At 41.6% G+C, this 23,823-nt stretch overlaps 1 protein-coding gene across 3 annotated transcripts in view; it reads left to right on the top strand.

The window, feature by feature from the left end:
* CAB39L (calcium binding protein 39 like) overlaps positions 1–23,823 on the top strand; it is an 87,481-nt gene that overhangs the window by 58,621 nt on the left and 5,037 nt on the right. For all 3 annotated transcript variants that reach the window (XM_080926006.1, XM_080926004.1, XM_080926005.1), the window contains 4 exons: positions 5,941–6,109; positions 10,507–10,566; positions 12,487–12,552; positions 21,090–21,233. In XM_080926006.1, the coding sequence (XP_080782132.1) occupies positions 5,941–6,109; positions 10,507–10,566; positions 12,487–12,552; positions 21,090–21,233 (439 nt within the window). The remainder of the gene's footprint in view (positions 1–5,940; positions 6,110–10,506; positions 10,567–12,486; positions 12,553–21,089; positions 21,234–23,823) is intronic.

The following is a 23,823-nucleotide window of genomic DNA, read 5'->3' as shown; positions in this document are numbered from 1 at the left end:
CACTGGAAGGAAAGAGCCTGCTCCTCACAGTTCTTTGGACTCTATGCATGGAGCACAGGCTGCCACCCCAGCCCCCTTATTCCCTTATTACCTGTTTCTAGGTTAGCATTTCTATTTAAAGGCTCGATTACATTCAAATTGAACTTTTATTTTGCAGTAATATATTGTAGATGGTTCCATGTAATCAGTGTTTCATCACATCAGGGAGATAGTCCTTTAGTGATGCTGAGACTTGAATTCTAGGCTCAGATGGTAGCATCTAATCAATTATAAGCTTTTCTGACCCTTTTATATTGTTGAGTTCCTCATTATGTTAGGGGTCACAGCAAAATAATTTTCAAAATTATTCATTGGCTAGAGTAGTTTTCTGCAAAATAACTTTTATGCACTGTAACTGTTATTCTTAAGCAGAAATCATCTCAGAGAAACAGAATAAATGCCTCTTTTATTATCAGCTAGGAGAATAAATAGGTTATTGTCCTAGAAACTTGCATTGGTGTCCCGTGAATTTCTCCTTCTTCTCTGTATCATATCTGTCTCCATCTCCTCTCACACACACAAGCATACCCACCCTTCTGGTCTCTTATTAACTAATGAAGTATTCCCACATATCTCAGTTACTGAACACAATTTTCTTAACCTTCAACTAATTGTGATCTTTCAGGACACAGGTTTTTGACCTCACTAACATATTTTGAAAGAGCTTCTTTCCTTTCGATGCAAGAAGATCTACCAGACCCAACTTCATATCTCCTGACACAGACCCAGATTCTGGCTCTTTTGGTGAGGAATAGTTCTTGTAGACAGTAATCTATATTCCAGATTCTTACTCACACTGGGTTCGTACTTCTCATAACCCTTCAAAGTAGACAAAGGTTATTCATTATTTTTAAATTATGCAAATGTTTCTAGATTAGAAGCAGGCCTTCTTTACACTTGAGTAGGGCTTTTGGTAAATATCATTTTCTGAGACCTTTTCCAAGGGCTGTCACATGGCATTGTTTGTTCCTGACAGTAACAACAAGTCATTTTCTTTTATATAATACGGTCTTTGTTCTTGAGATGTTCTTACACAAGATCTTTCTTCTGGCGATTTTTATGTAATGATCACTGCACTCATTACCATTTGAACATTTGCTTTTTTAAAATTCTTTTTAGGTAAATAACACTTTTTATTTATTTAAAATTTTTTATACACATAAACAATATTTTTATCCTGTCAGGCATGCCTTCCTTTTTGGTATTAATAACCCCATGCTGCAGGAATCATACCATGGATCCAGTTAATGCTGTCCACATGTACTCAGGTACAGGGCCATCCCCTGAGGTATGGGCAAACTACCGATGGTCACATTCCCTAAAGAGAGTGGCTTTCCTTCCTTCAGTAACCATCAGCTTCTAATAGCTCCTCTGCCAAGAGCAGGGCCTCTGAGTAGAATTTTCATTGTCTTGATTATATGGAGGTCTTATGCAGATAACCAGTAGTCCCTTTGATTATATGGAGGTCTTATGCAGATAATCACTAGTCCCTTTAATTATATGGAGGTCTTATGCAGATAACCACTAGTTCCTTGAGTTGATATGTGCTGCATTCATGTCATTTCTGAAAGTTCACTCTTCACACTTTTCCTCCTCATCTGCCATTATTGTCTCTCTGGCCACTCTTTCACTGTGTTTCCTGAACCTTGGGTGGAGGTTGAAGAGTTAATATAGATTATTTAGCACAACTGAACACTTGTGATTAATTGTACTTTCCCACATGTGTAGCTTTGTGTTCACTGCTCTGAGCTGCAGAAAGTGACTTTTCTAACCTAAGCTGAGAACAATGCAAATCTGTGGTATAAACAAACATTTAGAAGGCAGCTTAACAATGTGACCATTTAATAACAACAGGAAGTGTGCCCTGTGGATCTCCCCGGTTATAGTCTTTTGACTAGTTTTACAGTACCAGTCATTGAAATCCCTTCTATGGAACAGGCCTCATATCTAATTGTTTAAAATATTGTTTGGTTACCCCCATAGCTGTCATGCCATTGTTGCACCAATGACACATCCTCATCTTGCCAGCCAGGTTAGTATTATGACATACAGGATCCAGTAGAGGGTAAGACTGTTGTCTTTTCTCCTGTGGCAGCCTTCATAGTGCCTTTCTGCACTGTCTAAGGTAGCCAGTAGGGAGAGAGCTTCCTGGTCAGTCAAGGTTAATTTCTCTAGAGATGTCTGCTCTTACATTTTCCACTCAGTAAGTTTGAAGGATCTTCTGATATGCTACTATTTTTTTTGAGTGAACATAAATATATAATAGTGTACCTTCTCAAACTGATACAGGTAGGTAGGGTTCCTACTGCGTTGTCTAAACTATAAATCATGGGGGGAAATTGATTTAGTTTTATAAAATAGTGATTAATTTTAACTGGTGATTTTCCCTAAGCTAGTCATTGTGGGAAACACCATGATTAGTCACAGGCTCTGCTGCCAAGAAGCTTATGTAGGAATAGAATAAATTAGGTAGGATAAAGGCTAATTTAGAAACTTAAGACAGGCTTAGCATATGGGACACTTCTTTATATAGTAAGCAGTAACTTACCAACTCAGGATTGTCTGGTTGAAATGATATGTGTGAGTCATAGATCCCATAGAAGGTATTGAGGAAAATTAGGAAATTCCCAGATATCCAATTGTCTTCCTAACTTTTAACCAGTTGCTGGGCCAGAGAATGACATTTCCCACTGTTGGAGACAAACTGCTGGGTGAATTGATAAGTGTTCTCCCCAGTGGAATACTTTGTAAATGTTCTCATGAGTCTCAAAAATAAACCATGAGTCCATCACAGATGGTTCCAATAAACTTCATGAAGTGAAAGGAAAAATAGAACTAATTATACCCAAAGCTTGGAGTGGAAACGTTTTATAGATGGTCTCAGCTTGGAAACTATTTTCAGGAATGAGACATGTTGGCTGGAGATCATTCAGCTTTTGTGTAAGCCGGACTTTGACTCTCATTGGAGTTCTCTAGTGTTTTTAGATTCCATTTGAGTTTGAGATTCATTGGATTCATCATGTGCTTACACTGAAAAAGCATGTGGAAGGTGGGAAAGGAACAGTAGGTAAGATGCAGTTACTACTGGGGAGAGAACTGTAGAGAGACCGTGTGAAAGAAGCAAAGGTTTTGAAATGAAGTGGCCACACTGACTGGTAGTGACTTCCAGTGTGCTGATGTGAGGTTAAGGACACTGTGTGGGGGTGCAGAGGAGTGGAGGGGGCCATTGAACTAGTCCTGAAAAATGCATCAGAGGTGCCCCATGTATGAAGAACATTCCAGAGAGAGCTTCATCCTCTAGGGATCATGGCTGAGATGGAACACAAAACTGGTCACCTGAAGGCCCACGGGGGTATCTTAACTAGTGAGTGTATATTTTAATTAGTCCTAGATACTGTCTTTATCTAGTCCTGTTATATCTACAAGCCAGCACGTCTCAACCTGTGGGTCATAACTCCTTTGGGGTCACACATCAGATAACCCGAGTATCAGATGTTTACATCCTGATTCATAACAATAACAAAATTACATTCATAGAATAATATTGGAATAATTTTATGGTTGGCGGTGATCACAGCACAAGGAACTGTATTGAACAGTCACACTATTAGAAGGTTGAGAAACAATGCATTAGGCTAATAGCCTTTATTTTATAGCCTCTGTTTTGTTTCATTTTGTTTTGTTTTTGAGACAGGGTTTTTCTGTGTAGCCCCAGCTGTCCTGGGACTTGCTCAGTAGACCAGGTGGGCCTCTACTTCAGATTCACCTGTTTCTGTCTCCCAAGTGCTGAGATTAAAGTTGTGCAGTACCACTGCCAGGCTATTTTATAGACTCTTCAATGCTCTTATATAATAACATATGTATAATTGGTATTTCTTTCTTAACATTTAAGAAAATAGGCCCCTCTTTACATCTTTAATAACAGCCCATATTATATCTAACATTGTGAATTCCAGCAGGCTAATTTCCAAATTCCTTTCTTAAGAGGGATTGCTGACATAAATCGGCATTCCTTACAGTTTAAAGAGAGTTATGTCTATCTGAATATATTAGCATTTTGTGCTATTGTTAGCTAACAAGGGAATACTGAAATAATACTGAATAGTGCTTACAATTTAGCATAAATGAAAATAAATCAGTATCACCCTAAACTTTCTTTGCTATTTCTCCTGCTGTTTTTTGTAAAGTTAAATATTATAAAGTAACCTACTTTATTTATTTATAAATCAAATGTTATCCCCTTTCCCAGTTTTGCCTCCAGAATCCCCCTATCCCACTCCTTCCTCCTCCTGCCTCTGTGAGGGTGCTTCCCCGCCCACTCCCACTTCCCCACCCTGGCATCCCCTACACTGGACAGTGATAACAAAATGTTATCATTAGTTGTTGGTAAATTTCCATAAAGTTTTTAAAGTTGTAGTTGTTTTTATAGGTAGTTATTATGTATGTGTGCATCTGTGAATGGGAAAAAGCCGTGGTAGAACCTTCTTGTACCAACTCTCCATGTTCTACAGCTGTAGCTGCCTTTGCTCTTTCCCCTGCACTTAGCACAGTTTTCCTGGAATCATTCAGTATGGGAATTGTCTTATTTAGCTCTTACCCATTTTCTTGGAATGCTAACACACAATGAAATATAACTCTCCTGTGTTAAGCAGATGCTTAATTTGACATTGGAAGGACTTGTTATTTGGGAGGGGAGCAGATCTGGGGTGCCAGTTTTCCTCTGTTTCTGTAGTAAATGGTGTGTTTCTGTAGTGCACTTTTCCTGTGAGTCAGAATTCTATTTCACAATGTCAGTATGTAGGCAGTCCTCTACTGTCGACCCGTCACTTTCAGGTCAAGCTGAGGGGTCATCACTGCTTAGGTATTAGCCATCTCCAAATTAATGTTGATGCTCAGGGCAACTTCTTAACCTCTCCACTAACTTCTCTATCCATTTATGCATGGTACCTCCATCCACCCAGTTAAGCTAAATGCATAGCAATCATCCTTGAATCTTCAGCTTGGATTTATCCTCACTAACCCCACCTCCAATATCTCCTAATCTTGTTGGCTCTTTCTTTAGACAGCATCAGCATCTGCCTAAGGTTTTCTGTCATGCCTCTGCTGCCATACCAGGCCACCATTACTGTTGCTAGACATGTGTTCTTACCTTCACCCACCTTCTAATCCAGCTGCCCAGTCTATTCCTAATTTCCTCATAACCAGGGTCACTATGTTGTTGTTTTTGTTGGTACATGGAATTGAACCCAGGACCTCCAGCATGCCAAAAAATTACTGCATCACTGGGAAAACCCAACCTTAGTGCCATCTATTAAAACATAAATTAGGATGGATTAATTTGTTGCTTTAAACTACCCATCCCACTTAAAACTGAACTGCTTTCCTTGACTTTCAAATGTATATATGGCTGTTCCTTCCCTGCCTCTCACTCCATCTCACTGCTTCCTCCATCCCCCACCCTGCTCTGACTCACTAAATTCTTCTTGCTTTGAAGCTTCTGCCCTTTCCTTTAGCCTAAATTAAAAATGTTCCCTAATACTCTCTCACATGTACACAAATAAATACCCACTCTAAATTGCTCGGTTTGCTGCCTTCAGTTTTCACAGCACTTCCTAGAAATGACCTTTACATTGCCTCTGTTCTGCCTCTTCCAACAGACACACCCTCACTAAAATGCTAAGGATGCAGTGACAGTGACCTTTCTCTGTTTGCTCTAATGTCCCCAACATCTGGAATGGTGCCTAGCACATAACTGTCAGTAGGTTGAATGAATGGTGTTTGAATGAACTGTGACAATGGTGTCTGTGTTTCTGTTATCAGAACTGAACTGGTTCTTTAATGCCATTGAAAGATTTGGTTAATGGAATAACTGTTCTGTTTTGTCTCTTGTTTGTGTTTTAGCTATGAAGCCCCACAGATTGCCTTACGCTGTGGGATTATGCTAAGAGAATGTATTCGACATGAGCCACTTGCCAAAATCATCCTCTTTTCTAATCAGTTCAGAGATTTCTTCAAGTATGTGGAGCTGTCCACATTTGATATTGCTTCAGATGCCTTCGCTACTTTTAAGGTAATTTTTTTCCCCTAAATCAGAAAGCATATATAGTTCAAGTGGATTAACCTCTAAAGAGGCACTTCTACTCTTAGATTTGATCTTTTCATAGTGTCCCAGATTTTGTGGATGTTTTGTACCTGAATTTTTTTAAAACTTAACATTTTCTTTGACTAATATATCCATTTCTTCTATCTTATCCTCAATGCCTGAGATTCTCTCTCCCATCTCTTATATTTTGTTGGTGAGACTATCCACTGAGGCTTCTATCCAAGCTCCTAGCTTTTTCATTTTCAGTTTTCCTTTACTTTGGGTTTTCTTTATTCATTCTGTTTCTATTTTCAAGTCTTAAATTATTTTCTTCCTTTCATTCTACTGTTTCTTTTTGTTTTCATTAACTTCTTTAATAAGCTGATCCAGGCAGAGTTGAGTTAAAACAAGAAAGCGTGAGCTTATTATGCACATATATATGTGATATGATCCCTCAATTTTAGTGTATGATCTCTATGTATATGAATTTGAGCGTAAGTTGATGTATATATCATATATACACTCAAGTACAAATATTTGAGAGAAATAAATGGATAGATAATTCACCACATGTGTACAAGGGAATTCTACCCTATTGTAGTATATTTTCCTTTCTTTTTTTCCTAGTTTTGTTTTGTTTTGTTTTGTTTTTGTTGTTGGTTTTTTTTGTTGTTGTTGTTAATTTCAACTTTATTTTTTTCTGTTTGATTTGAAGGTTCTGTTCTTTCAGAAATCCTCCTGTGATCTGCCAGGTGCTCTCTGATTGCCCTGAGGAAGTTAGTCCTTACAGTCACTGCTGATTAGCAAAGCAAGTAGAGAACCTCCCAACACACACACACACACACACACACATACACACACATATACACACACATACACATGCACACACACACACATACACACATACACACACACATACACACATATACACACACATACACACACACACATACACACACATATACACACACATACACACGCACGCACACACACACACATACACACATACACACACACATACACACATATACACACACACACACACACACACACACACACATACACACACACATGCACTGTGCACAGTTCACAGTGTCTGCTGCAACCTAGAAAGATATACCAACTTCTGTTCTCACAGAGCATGGAAAATTCCACCAGCTGCTCAAGAGGATCCACCAGACTAGGGAGGGGCAGTTACACATGAGGATCCCATGTGTCTGCTTAGAGATTGCCCCAAATGCTTTGCAACAGCTTACTGTGTCCTGGATTGACACAGGAACTAGTTAAGCAAGACCCCAGCCAGGTGGGGAACGCAGCCCTCATAGAGCTTATCCCTACTTGAAAACCCGAGTTAGAGGTCAATTCTCCATTTCCTGCTCCATTAGGACAAGTAATAACACATCTCCATATATTAGCACAGTGTCAGTCAAGCTAAAGACTTGTGGCATTGTGGTTGAACTTGAAAATTATAAAACTACAAAAGCATCCTTCGTTTTTCATCTTTAAGAAAAAGAGAGAAGCTTGCTGAGCTTCCTAGCCCTGTCTTCTCAGCAGTTAGGATATAGAAGCAGGAGGATCAGGAGCTCAAAGCCAATCTCAGCTATATAGTGACTTTGAAGGTAGTCTGGACTATACAAGAAAAGTAAATTTTGCATATTGTTTACATGTATTCAAATTAGTATACTGCTGTGGAAAACAGTATATCAGCAACTCAGAAATGTGAAATAGGACTTAACAAAACCATTCATGGATATTGCCAAAGAAAATGAAACAGGCATATTGAAGAATAAGAATTATTGCATCGTTGTTCTCACTGACAGACAGGATTATAAAAAAAATGATAAATGAGGCAGGAGCTGGTGAGATGGCCCACTGCAAACCTGACAACCTGAATTTCATCCCCAGAACAAAACCACATAAGAAGCCAAATGTGGTAACATGCATTTGTGATCGCAGCACCTCTGTAGTGAGATGAGAGGCAAAGAAAGGAAAGCCATGCAGAAACTTGAGGGCCCATTAGCCTGTAATGTGCAGCTAGCTCAGTGACAGAAACAGGAGAGAACACTGCTTAAAACAAAGGTGGAAGACAAAAAGACAACTCCCAAAAGTTGTGCTCTGACGTTCATTCATGTACTGTATCCACATACACTGAATACACATCATACATACAAACACTTAAAAAAAGAAAATGTAACTAGACAGAATCTGTTGGCAGGAAGGTGTGGTGGATCAGTGCTGCACACTTGAGTGTAGACCATGAAGCAATGGTGGGAGCTCTGGGTTCCAGTATTCCCTTCAAGGCTGTCACTCCTTCCAACTGAGCATCTATGTGTACCCTGTAGTCCCAGCCTCAAGGGTCACTGCAGCCCAGTATTTCAAGACCAGCTTTAGCCTGAGCAGCATCATGAGACTTCATTTCCAGAAGAAGAAGGAAAAAATACCTCTCCCAATAGCTCAAACAGCAGCACTGCACTGGGCCTTTTGGGGACATTTAACCCAAAGTCTGCAGGTGAACCTTAGTACCATGGGGAAAATGATCCAAAGAATCTCTATCAAACCTTTGGACCATTGCACAATATTTCAAAGTATCATTTGTATACTTTAAATGTACTCACAGCTTTACAAAAAAATTAACTCTAAAATTGTGCAAAATGCGTTAAGTACGTTTTCTTGTTATTAAAATAGAAATAGGTGGCTAAAGAGATGTCTCAGAGGACATATTCCAGGTAATTCCAATCATATTTTATATAGCTTGCAGTAGCCTATAACTCTAGCTCCAGGGGATCCAGTGCCCTCTTCTGGCTTCCACAGGCAACTATATTCACATGGCTGCATACCTATGTACACACATGAACACACACATATACACACAAACACACAAATAAAAATACATCTAAAAAACTGTTCAGAATAGAATCAGTTGAAATTTGCCAGTTCTACTGCCTGACTCTTCTTTATGTATTGGGGAAATTTTAATTTACTGTGTCTTAAAGTATTAAACTTTATTCTGGAAAGGTTAAAAACCCTTTTTTAATTGAATTTTTCATAATACCTGAGTTGGTTATTTAGCCTCTAAGTACATAAAAGGGATTAAATGGGGCTTTTTTTCCCCAAATATTGAAGTGAAATGGAGATATGACTTATGTGTGAGCTGAAGACAACCAGAAGTTCCTTTTGCTTTCTTGTAGTTTTCTCTAAGTTTGTATCTGTAGGAAGATAAGATTGATGCTCTTTAAATCTCAAAAGACACATTATGAACTGAGTAACTCCCAGTGTGTATCTTTGGCTCATTCACCTACAAGTAAGCAGATGGTGGTCAGATGACCTGATGTCATTCCTGTGCTCCTGAGTTCAGCAGCCTCCTTAGCGGTGAGGGGAGGCAAAAAATAGCTCAACAGGTACAGCAGGTACTGCACAAGCCTGATCTGAGTTCAGTTCTTAGAACCCACTGAAGGGGGAGGAGAGAGCCAGCTCTGCAGAGTTCTCTCCCATCTCCACACAAGAGCTGCACACACATATAATACAACAATACGAAAGAAACCTTAAAAGAAATAAATTATCCAAATGGTCGGGGCTAGGGAAATGGTCCAGCATTTTAGGAGCATAAAAAACTGGGTGTACCACACCTTCCTGTTACCCCAGTGTTGTTGAGGGCAAAGACAAGAGGATCCCTGCGGCATGTTGGCCATCAGGTTCAGTGAGAGATCCTGTCTCAAAGGAATAAAGTGGGGATAGAGCAGGACTCAGCATCACCCCTGGCTCCTACCCATACATAAGTATGTGCACTTGTACATTCAGCACTCGAATGTTAGGGAAATGCTGAAAGATCAGAATGCTTGTTAATCCCTTATATTAATTTTTGAGGTCAGGTTTTATGCCATTCAGAATCCTTACTTGAAAAATGGTTAGAACCACAGTACCTGTGATCCCTGTACTCATGGTGAGGCAGAAGGGCTACCTCAGAGCAGTCCTTCTCAGGAGTTGGAGGTCAGCTTAGGAAGTGTGTGGGGAGTAGCAATTAGTTACTGACCTTTGATAAAGATCATGAGACTGTTTGAATATTTATTATAATCACAATGTAAAATGTTCTATGAAGTTGTCTCGTAAGTGTGTTTACTAGTTAAATTATTCTACTGTTTAGAACACTTAGGTTTGACACTCTGTGTTCTGCCATTGTTTTCATCTGAAACACACTTGAGCTTTGCATCTTAAAGTAGGGATGGAAATAACTTTGTGATATGAATGAAAATGTTCTTTACCAGCTTTCATGTGTTTCAAGTGAAATGATTTATGAAGCCATAGAGGCAAAGGTTATTTTTTTTGTGTAATGAATTATAAAGGTCCCGAGTTGTAGTAATTTTCCTTCACTCCTTGCTCTCTTGTAGGATTTGTTAACCAGACATAAAGTGTTGGTAGCAGACTTCTTAGAACAAAATTATGATGCTGTAAGTAAATCATTTTTAATTGTTACTAATGAGCTGGCTGGGGTCCTTTTATTGTGTTTTAGATGAAAACCACATGTAGGTAGGGAGTACAGAAGGCTTGTGGCCTGGGCTGGCCATCTCAAAGGCTTGTAGTTCCAAGACCTGAAGACTAAGAACCTATGTTCTTACAGTTCTACATGCCCAGGACTGAGGCTCACTACTCTGTTTTCGAGATGCCCAGAACCAAGGCTTACTGCTTTTTTATAGATGCCCAGGACTGAGGCTCACTACTCTGTGTTCCAATTGCCTGTTGCCTGGCACTTGGAAGGAAGTATGTTTTATGTAGGTATCTATTCTTCTGTGGGAAAGTATTCAATTGTTTGGTTGCTATTACCTACTCTGAGTCCTGGTCACATATGGTGGCTATGGCAGAAAGCATTTCTGCAATTGGTGGATGGTACAGAAATGGAGTTGGGCTAGAAGGAAAGGCTGAAAGGGACAATGGAAAAGAAGTAGGGGGCCCTGGGTCTACTATATTTGTATTTTAGATTCACAGTTGACATAATTTGTCTGATGGATATATTGATCTATAAAATATCATGTGTGTTGACCATCTTTTTGCTGCTGTGACAAAATATCTAAGAGGAATAGCCTGGAAGAAGGAAAGCTTTATTTTGGACTATGGCTTCAGTCATGGTCACTTGGCTCTGTTCCTGAACCTTTTGTGGAGCAGACATCATGTTGGAAAATGTGGTGAAGGAAAGATACCCCATGGCAGCCCGGAGTCAGAGGGAGATGGCTCAGCAGCTATAACATGAGGACCGGGGTTTGGGTTCAGAACCCATTTAAAAGGCCAGGTGGGCATAGCCCCCCCCCCAGCAATCCCAGTCATAGGAGACCAAAACAGATGATCCTTGGAACAAGCAGGCCAACCACTAGCTAAATTGGTGAGCTCTTGGGTTCAGTAAGATACCATGTCTCATATACTGTAGAGCAATCAGAAAAGACAACCATCAACATGTAAACATGCGTGTACGTACACTGCACACATACACAAACGGGGAAAGGGGAGAATCATGACCCTCAATGACCTGTCTCTCCTCTCCTAAAAATCCATTCAATTATGACTTCATCAAGGGATTAGCCTATTGAGGGAGTTAACACTCTTATTATCCATTGCTTTTCAATAGCACCGACAGCTGATGACCAGGTTTTCTATATCCAAGCTTTTAGGAAGAGCCTCCATTTCTGAGCTGTAACTTCTCAATTCTAAATCAAAAGTTTCGGTGGGCTCACACAGAAGCCTGTCACTCAGCGCTCTAAGGATGTCCTGTCCTACTCTGTCTCTGAGCTTTTTTGCTCCTGGCTATTTGCTCCTTCAGCTGCAGTGTTGTCTGAGTAGTGTGTCCACAAATGGTGGGGAGTTGGTGCCAAGCTGCCCCAAGAGATGCTGTATGCTCCCAAAGGCCCCATGACCAGTCACTATCTTGGGATGCAGGAAGATCCATGTCTATGGTCATGGCTGCTTGTGAGAAAGGATGGACTTCATACCGGCCAGTGGGGTGACATGGTCGTTGTGTAGCAGTGGTCACCCAAGCCTCACCTGTTGACGTTATAGATTTGACAGTCCTAACTCTAATTTAGTCTTTTCCCACAGCTACTAACTACAGAAACAAATTTCTTTAAAATAAGTTACCTTGAAATTTTAATAAATGTTAACATAATGATTTATTGGGAGGATTCAAAGTTATTCTTTCAACACAATTTCTAGTCCGTAAAGCTAATGAACATCTGCATCCTTCATCCCTTCACCTCCCTATCCAGGTCTGCATTTTGAGACATTGCTGTGAGCAGTGGTGCCGCGTGGGTCTGAAGGAGTGAGCACACTCCTGCTACAGGGGGCACACTGCCACTCTTACACACTTATTTTCTTTTTCTTAGATTTTTGAAGACTATGAGAAACTGCTGCAATCTGAGAACTACGTGACAAAGAGACAATCTTTAAAGGTAATACCAGATTTATTTTAAGTCCTTATAAGCCAACATCTTGTTAACAAACAATATCTACTCTGCACAAGTAAATAAGCTAGGGTACAGCTCAGTAGTAGGACACTTGACTGGAATATACAAGGCCCTGAGTTTGATAAGAGGCCTGACATGCTTATGTGAACAAAACTGTCTATTTACATAAATAAAACCTTGCTGAAAGAAAAATAAATAAAATAAAGCCTGGCAGGACTTCACTGGAACAGAATCTGGAAGGAAGGAAGAAGATGGTGTAGTTGGCTGTGAAAGAAAGCAAAGTAGGGGCAAAGTAATGATGAGGAGCTGGCTCTGAGGATAAATCACTCATCCAGAACCTATATCCAAGGAGACGCATAAGCTGGAAAGGTGGCTGGCTCACTTGTTGCTCCTCCAGAGCATCAGTGTTCAAGTCCAAGTACCCACATGGCAGCTCACAACCAGCTGTAACTCCAGTCCAGGGGATCGGATGCCTCCAAAGGCACTAGAAGTAGAAATGGTACAGCCAACACACCCATGCACATAAAACTAAAATAAAATGTGTTCAGTTAAAAGCATAATGCAATGGCACTTGTGTCTGTGATCCTAGCATGCCCTACAGAAGCCTGTGGGCCAGCGAGGACTTAAAGTGACAAAGTGAACATTTAAGTTCCCCTGAGGGTTGTAAGTTCAGTAAATGACAAACTGTTTAAAATTCTGACTGGGAAAACAACTGTTTATTATAATATGGAAGTTAGAAGCCTAAATGCTATGGGACTGATATTCACAGCAGCTTACAAGAGAGACCTCTTTCTCAAAGTAGAAGGCTAGGAACAAGTCTTCTAAACTCTGCACAGGTTCCATGGTCCACATAATACACACACACACACACACACACACACACACACACACACACACACAGTGTGCTGGTTCTTAATTATTCACAAATGCTGGGTGAATTGTTGGAGAAAGCAGAGGGAGGGAGAACATTCACTCAGTCAGCAGATATTAATGTGCTTCTCTTGTAGATATGCAGTGGCAACAAGCCAGCACTGTACCCTGGGCTCTAGTTTAGAGAGCAGGTGATCTTGGATGGCTTTCAGATGCTCTAAGTACTGAAAGAGAAGATTAGCAGACTGAAGGCCATGTTCCAGTAGAATCTGGAATGTTCCTACTAAGAAAGAAAGCCTTAGTTAACAGAGTCACAGTTCTTCTAAGCAGGGTTTCGTATGATAGAAACAAAGGCACGTCTGTGGGCTGGATGTGTGTCAGAGCAGCTGGAATGGCAGTCGGGCCTCTCCAGCAATTAGCTTTTGAGCTGAGACCTAAGTGTGAAAATGTAAAGTGAGTCCAAATAAGGTGTGTGTGTTAAAACCCAGAGGCCGAGCCTACTCCTATGAGATACCAGTGGAAATGCTCAGGAGCCCAACACAGTACAGCTCTGGGCCCCAAGTTCCTGCCCTTCCTAGAAAAAGTTGCTCAGAGGTGGCCATTTGTGAAGAACACGTGGGTCAGTGCGGGTGACGTGGCGTGGCGAGGGCTGCACCTCTGTCCTCCACATCACTGTTGGATTTTGTAGCACTTTCTGTCAGCTGGTAATCCTGTGCCAGCCATGTGGTTTATTCCTTCCAGCTGCCGAGAAGCTCACTTGTGATGTCAGGATGGTGACAGTTGTGGGACAGTGCATATGTTCTTAATATCGCACGAAGTTTTGAATGAAGGCCATGAACTTGTTTGTTTTGTCCATACCTTTACATCTCCCTCACCGTGGTTTTGCATTAGTCACGCATGCAGTGTCCCTATATTTATGCTGTCACTGTCCCACCTTCTGATTCAATTGACAGGTCAGTTCTCAGCCAGTCAGTCAGCACTTGTTATTGAGGTTCTCCTTGCCTAGAAGCCAAAGCAAGGTGACCCATTTAGAGAACTTTGTGCTGTGCCAGAGCTCCTCATATTGAGGCCAGTGATGCAGGGAACTGAACTCCAGGCAGAGCATTGACCTCAAAATGGAGGTTCTGAGAGGAGGGGTGCTTATCTTCAGTTGTTACCCAGTGATGGCCCATCAAATTCCACTGCGTAGCTCCAAACCCATGATCACACAGGCGGCTCTGGTTAGACTGAGGAGGCTACAAGACAAAAAGGCCTGAATGTGGGAAAGGATCTATGGGGCTTAACAGGGAGAGAGGGAGATGAGAGTAGGGAACAGAAGTACCAGGAATGTATCTCCCACACAGTTGTCACAGAGAAAATTCAGTTTAGACCTGTATAATAGGCAGAAGGACGGTCAGAGATGTATATCAGTATTACAGGAGAGAGGTGGCCATTGGAATAGTAAAGAGATGGGAATGCTCTAAGGGCCAGCATATGAGAAATGGCTGTGTGTTTCCTAAGTTCTTTTCAGTGTAATTCTGACATACTGACCAAAGTAGAGTTCCTATGTGATTGAAGGAGAAAATATGAAGAGTATGGTCTTTAGAATTAATCAATTTTCAGCATTGATAAGAACTTGAACCAAAGTTTTCCTGACCCCACCACCACCACCCCCGAGACCTCAGGCCCTGTCAGAAAGCTAGTGTTCTGTCCCTTTGGGCCTATCTTGCCTTTTCTTTCTGACTAACATATTTTCTTCTTCCCACCCATATCTCTAGCTGCCTTTGCCCCACCATGTCCTCTTTCCCTCTTCATATTTTTTTAAAGATTTATTTATTTATTATATATAAGTACACTGTAGCTGTCTTCAGACACGCCAGAAGAGGGCATCAGATCTTATTACAGATGGTTGTAAGCCACCATGTGGTTGCTGAGAATTGAACTAAAGACCTCTGGAAGAGCAGTCAGTGCTCTTAACTACTGACCCAGCCCCCCCCCCCCCTTCATGTTTTAATATGGAACCAAGAAACCTTACTGTGGTAAGAACTACTGGGTTTTCTGTTTATTTTTGTAGTAGTGGGGATGGAACCCCAGGGCCTCAGTCACTGTGCTGCATTTCTGCCCAGAACTGTGAACTGTAGGTATGTGCTCAGTGCATTAAACTAAGTTCTTCAAATGAGTATTGCTAGTCACTAGCCCCACAAGTTCCCTTCCCCAGAGTTCAGTCTTTAGGTGTCCACATTCTTTGGGTGACTCTGGGACTAGTGGGCTGAGAGGGGACCTACCCACACCACCCGAGTGCTGGATAACTTATGTGGGCAAGAAGTCCTCTGTCCCTATTGTCCCAGCACCCTTCCCCTGCTCAGAGGTTCTCACTCAAGCCCTGGAACGGACCTTTGCACCTAGTTCAGAAACACCTACAGCTTTCCCTCTCCGGCTTATTTACAAATGCTTCTGTTCCCATGAGGCTAGTTTGCTGTTCTGCATTAATCTACTGAGACCTGCTTTTCTTGTTGAAGTTCCTTTCTAGCCTGAGTGTGTAAAGGAGAGCTTTGAGGGCAGAGGGGAATAGACTAAAGTGTGTGTCAGAATGCAGACCTATGCAAACGTGCTTCAGGGAGAGTTGGCTTTAAGTGCTGGGTTATAAGACAGAGATGCTGCTGAAATGGTGCTGCACCCGATGCAGGCGAGCTGATGGTTCACACATCCACATCAGGCTTATTCAACATGGCTGCCTCCCTTCTCTGAAAAAGAGTTACCCTGGGGAACTCTGCTGATGCAAGCTTGTTTTTTTCTTAGATCTGTGGTCATAGTCGTAACTGTCCTAATAACCACATTTGCTAGTGTGTACTCTGTAAGGTTTTGCCAGTAATGTCATGTTCTAAAGTTTCCCAGACTTTCTTGGCTTTAGGATACTTAGACTCCTGGTGCCAGTAAAAAGTAATTAAGAGAGAAATTCCTGTCCCTTGTGAGCTGGAGCTTAGGAAATTATTTCTTATCTTATTCAGAAGGTTGGCATTTAATTACTAGCAAGAAAGATTATAATTAAATGGAAGCTTGGTGGATTTGGGGTTTTTTTGGTTGGGTTTTTGTTGTTGTTGTTGTTGTTTTGTTTTGTTTCTTGGCTCTGATCGGTTTTATTAAAACAACACATTTTGGAGGAGAACCTCTTTGTTACACTAGCTACTTGATTAAGTAAAGTTTAGATGTGTTCCATTTACTTAGGATAATAACCCTTCTTTGTATTGCTCTGTGGATGGCTCATTGTTGTCCCAGTCACTGTTACAAAATAGATTGACAGGTAATGGCCAAAAGACTTGAAACTAAACATACTTTTCACATCTTGATTAATACAAAGCTTGAGTAAGCATGGCTCCCCAAAAATAGAAAACTAGAAAAATGCTTACTACCTGTGGTACTAAGAATATAGGAGTTGTTCCAAAGTAATGCCCCTACTGAATTAAAGACATCTAAGCTATTCCATATAGGAAATCATTTTAGAGGTGGATATATTACTGCCATTACTGCCATATTCTCTCTCTCTCTCTCTCTCTCTCTCTCTCTCTCTCTCTCTCTCTCTCTCTCTCTCTCTCTGTCTGTCTCTCCCTCTCTCTCTCCCTCTCTCTCTCCCTCTCTCCTCCCACCCCCCCCCCAACACACTTACTCTAAGGTTGTAGTTCAAGAAGGAAAGATGGTGGTAACAGGTCTGGAGCATGTTGAGCTAAGGTCATAGAGATTTTGTGTGGGAGTAGAGGGTTCTGGGGATCCCAGGGTCTTAAGCACGCTGTTCTACTGCTTTAACTATGCTCCCACCCCTTCAGTTTTCAAGACAGGGTTTTCTCATGGAGGTTAGGCTTGCCTTAAATTTGCTTCATGTCTTCACAGCTGGCATTTTTAAGTATGCACCACCACATCTGGCTATAGTTGTAAACTTGTGTGAACAGAAGATAAAATTGGGATGACTTAATCTGAATTGAATTCAAATGTAATGTTAAAAAATCCTTATGGAAGAATCTGTATGTTTATAATTTTATGTAAAAAGTTATTGCAGTATATTGGCTGTACTTGGCATGAGCTTCACAAAGATATTTGCATTCTACCATATCATACTGTGCCCTCTGTTCTCCTTATTTTTCCAGTCTTGACTCTCATCTTCATGGCATCTTGTATGTGCATACAAGTGATTTTATGTGTCAGTAAAAATGAGAGAAAACAGGTGTTTTTTGCCTTTCTGATCTAGTTTGTTTTATATGGAGATCTCTGGTTACATCCACTTTCCAGCAAATAACATACTCTATTCTTCTTTATGACTAAATGAAACCCTGTTGTAGGGTGAGATTTATAACTGTAGAGTCCTTGACTAGTACAGACAAAGCTCTGCATTGGGTTCCAGAGCTGCATAATTCAGGTGTGATGACATGTGCCTGCAAACCAGCACTAAGGAGATAGGTCAGAATTTCAGGGTCATCCTAGACTACACAAGCCAACCAGGGCTACATGAAATTCTGTCTAAAAAAAAAAAGATGCATTATATATGTATATTTCTTTATTCTTTACAGAATAGAAAAACACAAGCCTACACTCGGTATAAAAATACTAAAGATCCCAGATAGCTAGAGCAACCCTGAGGAAAAAGAACAAAGCCAGAGGAATCACTGTATCGGATTCCAGATTTTCCAGAGCCATCATAATAAAAAAAGACAAGTAGACCCTTGGAACTGGATAGAGGACCATGAAATAAAGCCACTGTTAGGATGTTTCAAAGCATGAAGCTTCCTTTGTTGCTTGTGTTTGTGTTGCATTATTTTGTTGTGTGTTTGCTGGGTAGACAGGTCAATATTTTTAGAGCTGAAACGCCCTTGCTAGCTTTACAGTCAGAAGTGCTTTCTTTATCTTTGAGGATGAAAACCCCTTTGAGCTAAAGGTTCAGGAAAGCAACACTCCCTTTTCCCTTGTAATGAGAAGTTTTTCAAGCCTCTCAGAGAGAGATAAAGGAAATTTAAATCCAGACAAAGACAGTCTAGGGAGATAAACACCTCCCTGGGTTACCAGATGAATTTCAGGTGAAGCAGAAATGCAGGGGTGGTGCTCTAATTCTCCCACAGGGCAAGTCTACTTTCACCCCGAGAGACTCAGCCAAGCCACCTCAGTACTTAGCTGTGTTCCTGAGGTAGGCTTTAGCCTTCAGAGTCCTGTCTTCACAGATTTCCCATAGTTTTACACTCCTGCTATAATAAAATGTCTTTTCTGCATTTTGAGAAGAAAGAGATGCTACTTGCTAGGATAGCCCCAGCAATATCTCCCACATGCTTAGCTTGGAAGAGCACAAACAGAGACACCACGCTTTCTATGGGTTCCCCTCAAACAGATTCATGGAAATCCTGTGTACCAGAAACAAGTAGAAGCCAAGAGGCAGTACTGGGAGACCAAGGAGGAGGGTCAGCAAAGCTTCAGAACTAGACATGAGAGGTGGCCGTTCGGACAGACAGGAATGAAGGCATTTCTCAAAATTCAAGTGGAGAGAGCAAGCAGAGTCCCAGCAGACATGGAGACTATATGAGGCAATGCAGAAGTGATTCTCTGTGAGTGACCAACACGCCATCCTATCGAGCTGTCGCCACTGAATCCTCAAAAATGAGCGTGTGTTTACTTGCTGTATAGGTAGAATTAATAGAGAGTACAGCTGGCTTTCGGGAATATCATTTTAGTTGCTGAATGGACAGGACTAATAAAGACTGAGGGAAATCATTGTGATTTTGGAATTGTCCAGATGGAAGAGTGGGAGTGTTTGAATAAGGAAACTGGTAAAGATGAGGAACTGGTGGTTAAGAGTCACTGAAAACCAGAAAACCCTTTTATTGCAAAAGGAACAAAGGGAAAATGAATTGAGGAAAACTTCAGGAGCTGTCAGGTCTCTCTGTTACCAACAAAGAAAAAGGAAATGTTTTTAAAGATGTTAAGTTAATGAGCCAAACAACATCCAGGTGGGTCTGTGCAACAGACAGAATTGTAGGTCAGTGCTGACTAGACATTCCAGAGACACCACTGTTAAAACGGTCCCCACTGACAAAGTTGTGCTGTTTTGGAAGAAAAGGACCAGCAGACTTCCCCAAATGTGGTGCTGAAGAAAGGGTACAGTGACAAGTGGCCACAGACAGGCTGTGGGAGTGGGAAGCCAGGAACAAGGGCAGCTTCCAGGAGAGCCCTGGGAGTTTTACTGGGACAGGGAAGTTCCAAGAAAGTTTAATTACACAGGACCTCACCAAGATGAGAAGGCACAGGACCAGCAAATGGCTAATTCTCATCTTGAGTGTGGTTCTCACTGTCGAATAGACAAAATAATGTGAGCAAGATGGCTATCTCCTAAGAGACACCCTCCCATATGCATTTCCACACGAGTCTGGGATTCTGTTCTGAAAGACATAGCTGCTGCTTGCTGTGCTCTTTCCTTCCTGCCCAGGATTCCTGTAACCACCTGTGTAGCCTGACACTCTGGGGAATTTTAGGAACAATCAGAAAATGAGACTGGAATCTGTATGTAAAGTGTGCTGGTTGGTGCATTTCTTAAGAGCTCCTGCTACTGGGCTGCTGGAGAGGACACAGCAAGTCTTACTTTGAATATTTTAATTTTGCTTCAAAATAATGCTGCCTTTTGGGAACCTTTGATATGTCACTATACAGTGTTTTGACTGCACTCTTTGCAATGCTGTGTTAAAGACTGAATCTAGAGTCTCACTCATGCTAAGGTTACTCTACACTGAGATGTATCCTTAGTGCTGTTTACTTTTTTGTAAAACTTTTGAGCCAAAAGATGGCTCAGCGGGTATATATGTCTGCCACAAAACCTTATGATCCAAGCTTGAGGGACTTACTGTGGAGGATAATTGGTTTTCACTAGGTTCTCTGCTTTCATGTCCCTGCACTCTTGTGCACACATGCACACACACCATAATATAATTTTATAAAAACTTCTACATATTTGATATAGACTCAGGGTATTTGTTTGTTTTTTAGACCTTAGATCAGATTTCATAATACAAGTCAGTGGTTAAAAGTATATACAGCTCTTCCAGAGGACTGGGGTTTGATTCCCAGCGCCCACATGGCAGCTGTAACTCCAGTTCTCGGGGTTCCAGCATCCTCCTTTCACCTCTGAAGGCACCAATCACATACACCGTGTGTATATGCATGCAGGCAAAACACATAAAACCAAGCAAACAAATCTGATAAGAAAATTCAAGTCCAGGGTAAGACTTATTGAACATGAAAGTTTTCAGTAAACCAATAAGGGCATCCATTCAGGAGAGGAAACGCAGTTGAGTGTTGTTACTTGTGTTCTGTCTAACTGGTCCTGGATGCGGGAAACAAAGTGATGGACATAGATTCCGGCCAGGCATGGAAGTTTATAGAAATAGCAAACACCGTGTCAGGGCCTGGCTCACTGGGGTTGTTGTTTGTTTGAGATGGGGTCTCACAGCTCATGGGCTCAGGTGATCCTCCTGCCTCCACCTCCTGAGGAGCTGGTTCTACGGCAGGTCCACTGTGCCTGGTGTACACCTGTTCTTTAAGCGCCTCATAGTTCACTTCTTACACCAGCCTTAGGTTTCCATTCAGCTTAGGTGAGATATATTTGAAGAATCAAATAATGGCTTTGGGTTTGTGTGTCTTTGCAGTTGCTAGGTGAGCTGATCCTGGACCGCCACAATTTCAGCATTATGACCAAGTACATCAGCAAGCCAGAGAACCTGAAACTGATGATGAACCTGCTTCGAGATAAAAGTCCAAACATCCAGTTCGAAGCTTTCCATGTCTTCAAGGTAAAGAGCTGATGCCTGGGTGTGGTTCTCTCTAACCGAAACGGCAAGGCCTCTGCTCTTTGCTTTCCTTTCCTTGAGAGGAAATTAAATAATCTTTTTGTCTTAATCTCCTACTAATCTATTGCAGAAAGCATTACTTGAATGCTAGCTACACTTGGGCAAGTTTGCCTTTGACCTTTATGTACAAATTTATAAACTTAGAGAAATCTCACATCTGTATCAAACTGACCCAAATTCAGAGAGCCTGCAGCCCAGTACTTTGCAGTAAGATAAAGAGGCATTTTCAAATTAAAAATCATTTGATAAGTAAAGCTTGACTTGCCTGGTAAAGGCCACATTAGTATTCCCCGGAGGCCAAGAGTATGGGAAAGGCAATGAGGCAAAGCTTTATCCAGGTTCTGCTACCACACTTCAGCAGTTCAGTTCTTCCTTTCCTCTTAAAGAAGGCTTCATGAGGCTAAGACCACTTGCTGCTCTTCCAGGGCTCATATGTGGTGCCTCACTATAGTCTGTAATTCTAGCTCCAGGGCATTACGTGCCTCTGTCTCCAAAGGTACCTGCAGTCATGTGCACCTGCTCATATGCAGACACACACACACATTGAAAATAAAAATAAATCTCACAGAGAAAGAAAGGCATATTCCTCACCCGCAGCAGGGTATTACTATAACTGGAGTCGGAGGCTGGATGGAAGCCAGGATGGAGATGCTGGGGAAGTTCTGAGGATGTACCCAGCTCCCTGGGCTCCTTTGTTACTGCTTTTTAAATAGGGTCTTTTTTCTAACATTTTTCTCTGCTGTCTAGATTTATGTTTTGCAGTTACAGTCCTAGAACCTGTGGTAAAGAGACAGACACAAGTTCAGGAAAGTGATCACCTGAGGAGAGAGATGAGTGGGGAAGGGGAGGGGCCATGGCTGTGCTCAGAGTCAGAGCAAGCCAGGCTGCTGACCTTGTGGAGCTTGTGTACATCTGCAACGACACATGGCATCGCATTCCAACAGTCTTCTTTGTGTTACAACTGTCACGTAAAAGAAGCCAACAGAATAAACAACAGTGCGAGTGTAGTTCCAGGAAACACCAAGCATCAGAGAGTGGCAGACCTACCTCAGACCCTCGTGAGGATTGACAGTTCAGAAAATGGTGCCATGCCACTTTGTACCCTGTCCTGCGACGTGAGATCTGGTGTCATCTAATCTTGTTCAGAAATACATGATTACAAAAAGATTTAGTTCATGGCAAACTAGAAATAGCCTGCTTCTGTTCGCAGACAATCTGAATTTGGTTCCCCTAATCATTGGACAGAGTAGGAACATTTAAAAGTAGCTAACACTTGTTTACTTGTGTGTGTGTAAGCTGGGCCTACCCTGCACCCTGGCACTTACCTCCCAAAATAATATTTTGCTGTTTAGAAAAGCAAGAGTCCTAAGCTTTTTCATTTCCTATGAATGGTTACTCACTCCTCAGAGCAGCCTCTGTAAAGATGCAGGACCCCTGGGCACACTCCTGGAAATGCTGTGCAGGCTAGTAATGCAGCTTCCTGCCTCAGTTACCTGCCTGAATTCAAGGAGGCAGTCCATGGCCCTGGAAAGCACAGGTGGGAGGCAGAACAATTGTGTGAACCCTCCACCACATCAGAATACCTAGGCCAGGGCATTGCTGGCATTCCACCTCTTTGTGTTAGTTCTTTCCTCAGCAGGACTCCATGCCCCTTACCCTCCTGAAGTTAGGCAGTTGGAGAACCCTATTTTGTGGCTGAGGAAGCCATTTCTATGACAGAGTCAAGGACAAATTTACTAGCATGCACATCGGGTATTTGGGGAAACAACTGTGTAATATTGGTAGTAAGTTGAAGAACATGATAATATTGATTGATTTCATATTTATTGTGATGCTGAGATGTAGCCCAAGGCCTCACAGATGCCCCACCCTCACAAGAGCTAAATGTAAGTGCTTTTCACACATCATTTCTCACCTGTGTCACAAGGCAGAGCAGTCAGAGCAGCGTTGCAAGTGCCTCTGGGGACTTCAGCTGCCAGCCTCTGCCACCCTCACTGTGTGCATTGTTGTTCAGAAAGCCTAGTCAGCCATGGTAGAGCTTGGTCAGTCATTCTTAACAGAAGCAAGGTGTATCTGAGATTACCAGTTGGTGGTCATAGGGGTGTGTGTGTGTGTGTGTGTGTGTGTGTGTGTGTGTGTGTGTGTAAGAATAGTTACTTTATTTACACTTCTATGGAATGGGCTTGTACATGGGCAGCTCCATGTCACATTCACAAAGTATTCTAGCAGACAACAAAGTTGTAGCAAGCCCTGTGTGCCTCGCCAGCTCAAATCCTTCCTGGTAAAAAGAATTTGGATGAAGTAAGTGAAAATGTATGCAAGAGTTAATTTTCATTTTTAAAAAAGCATTCAGAATTAAAACAGAAAACAAAATATTTTGTTTCCTGGGTTAAAAATACTTGAATGTAGCTACTGCCTTTTTCTCTGTGCTGGAAAACTCAGTGTATTTCTCAGACCTGTTATGTAAACTGAGGATGCAGGCATAAGACAGCAGTTTAGAAAGCCACAGGCTGTTTTAATGTGTTTATCTCTG

Source organism: Micromys minutus (genome assembly GCF_963924665.1).
Source record: "Micromys minutus genome assembly, chromosome: 12".
NCBI lineage: Eukaryota > Metazoa > Chordata > Mammalia > Rodentia > Muridae > Micromys > Micromys minutus.
This window is presented reverse-complemented; position numbering and strand designations above follow the sequence as displayed.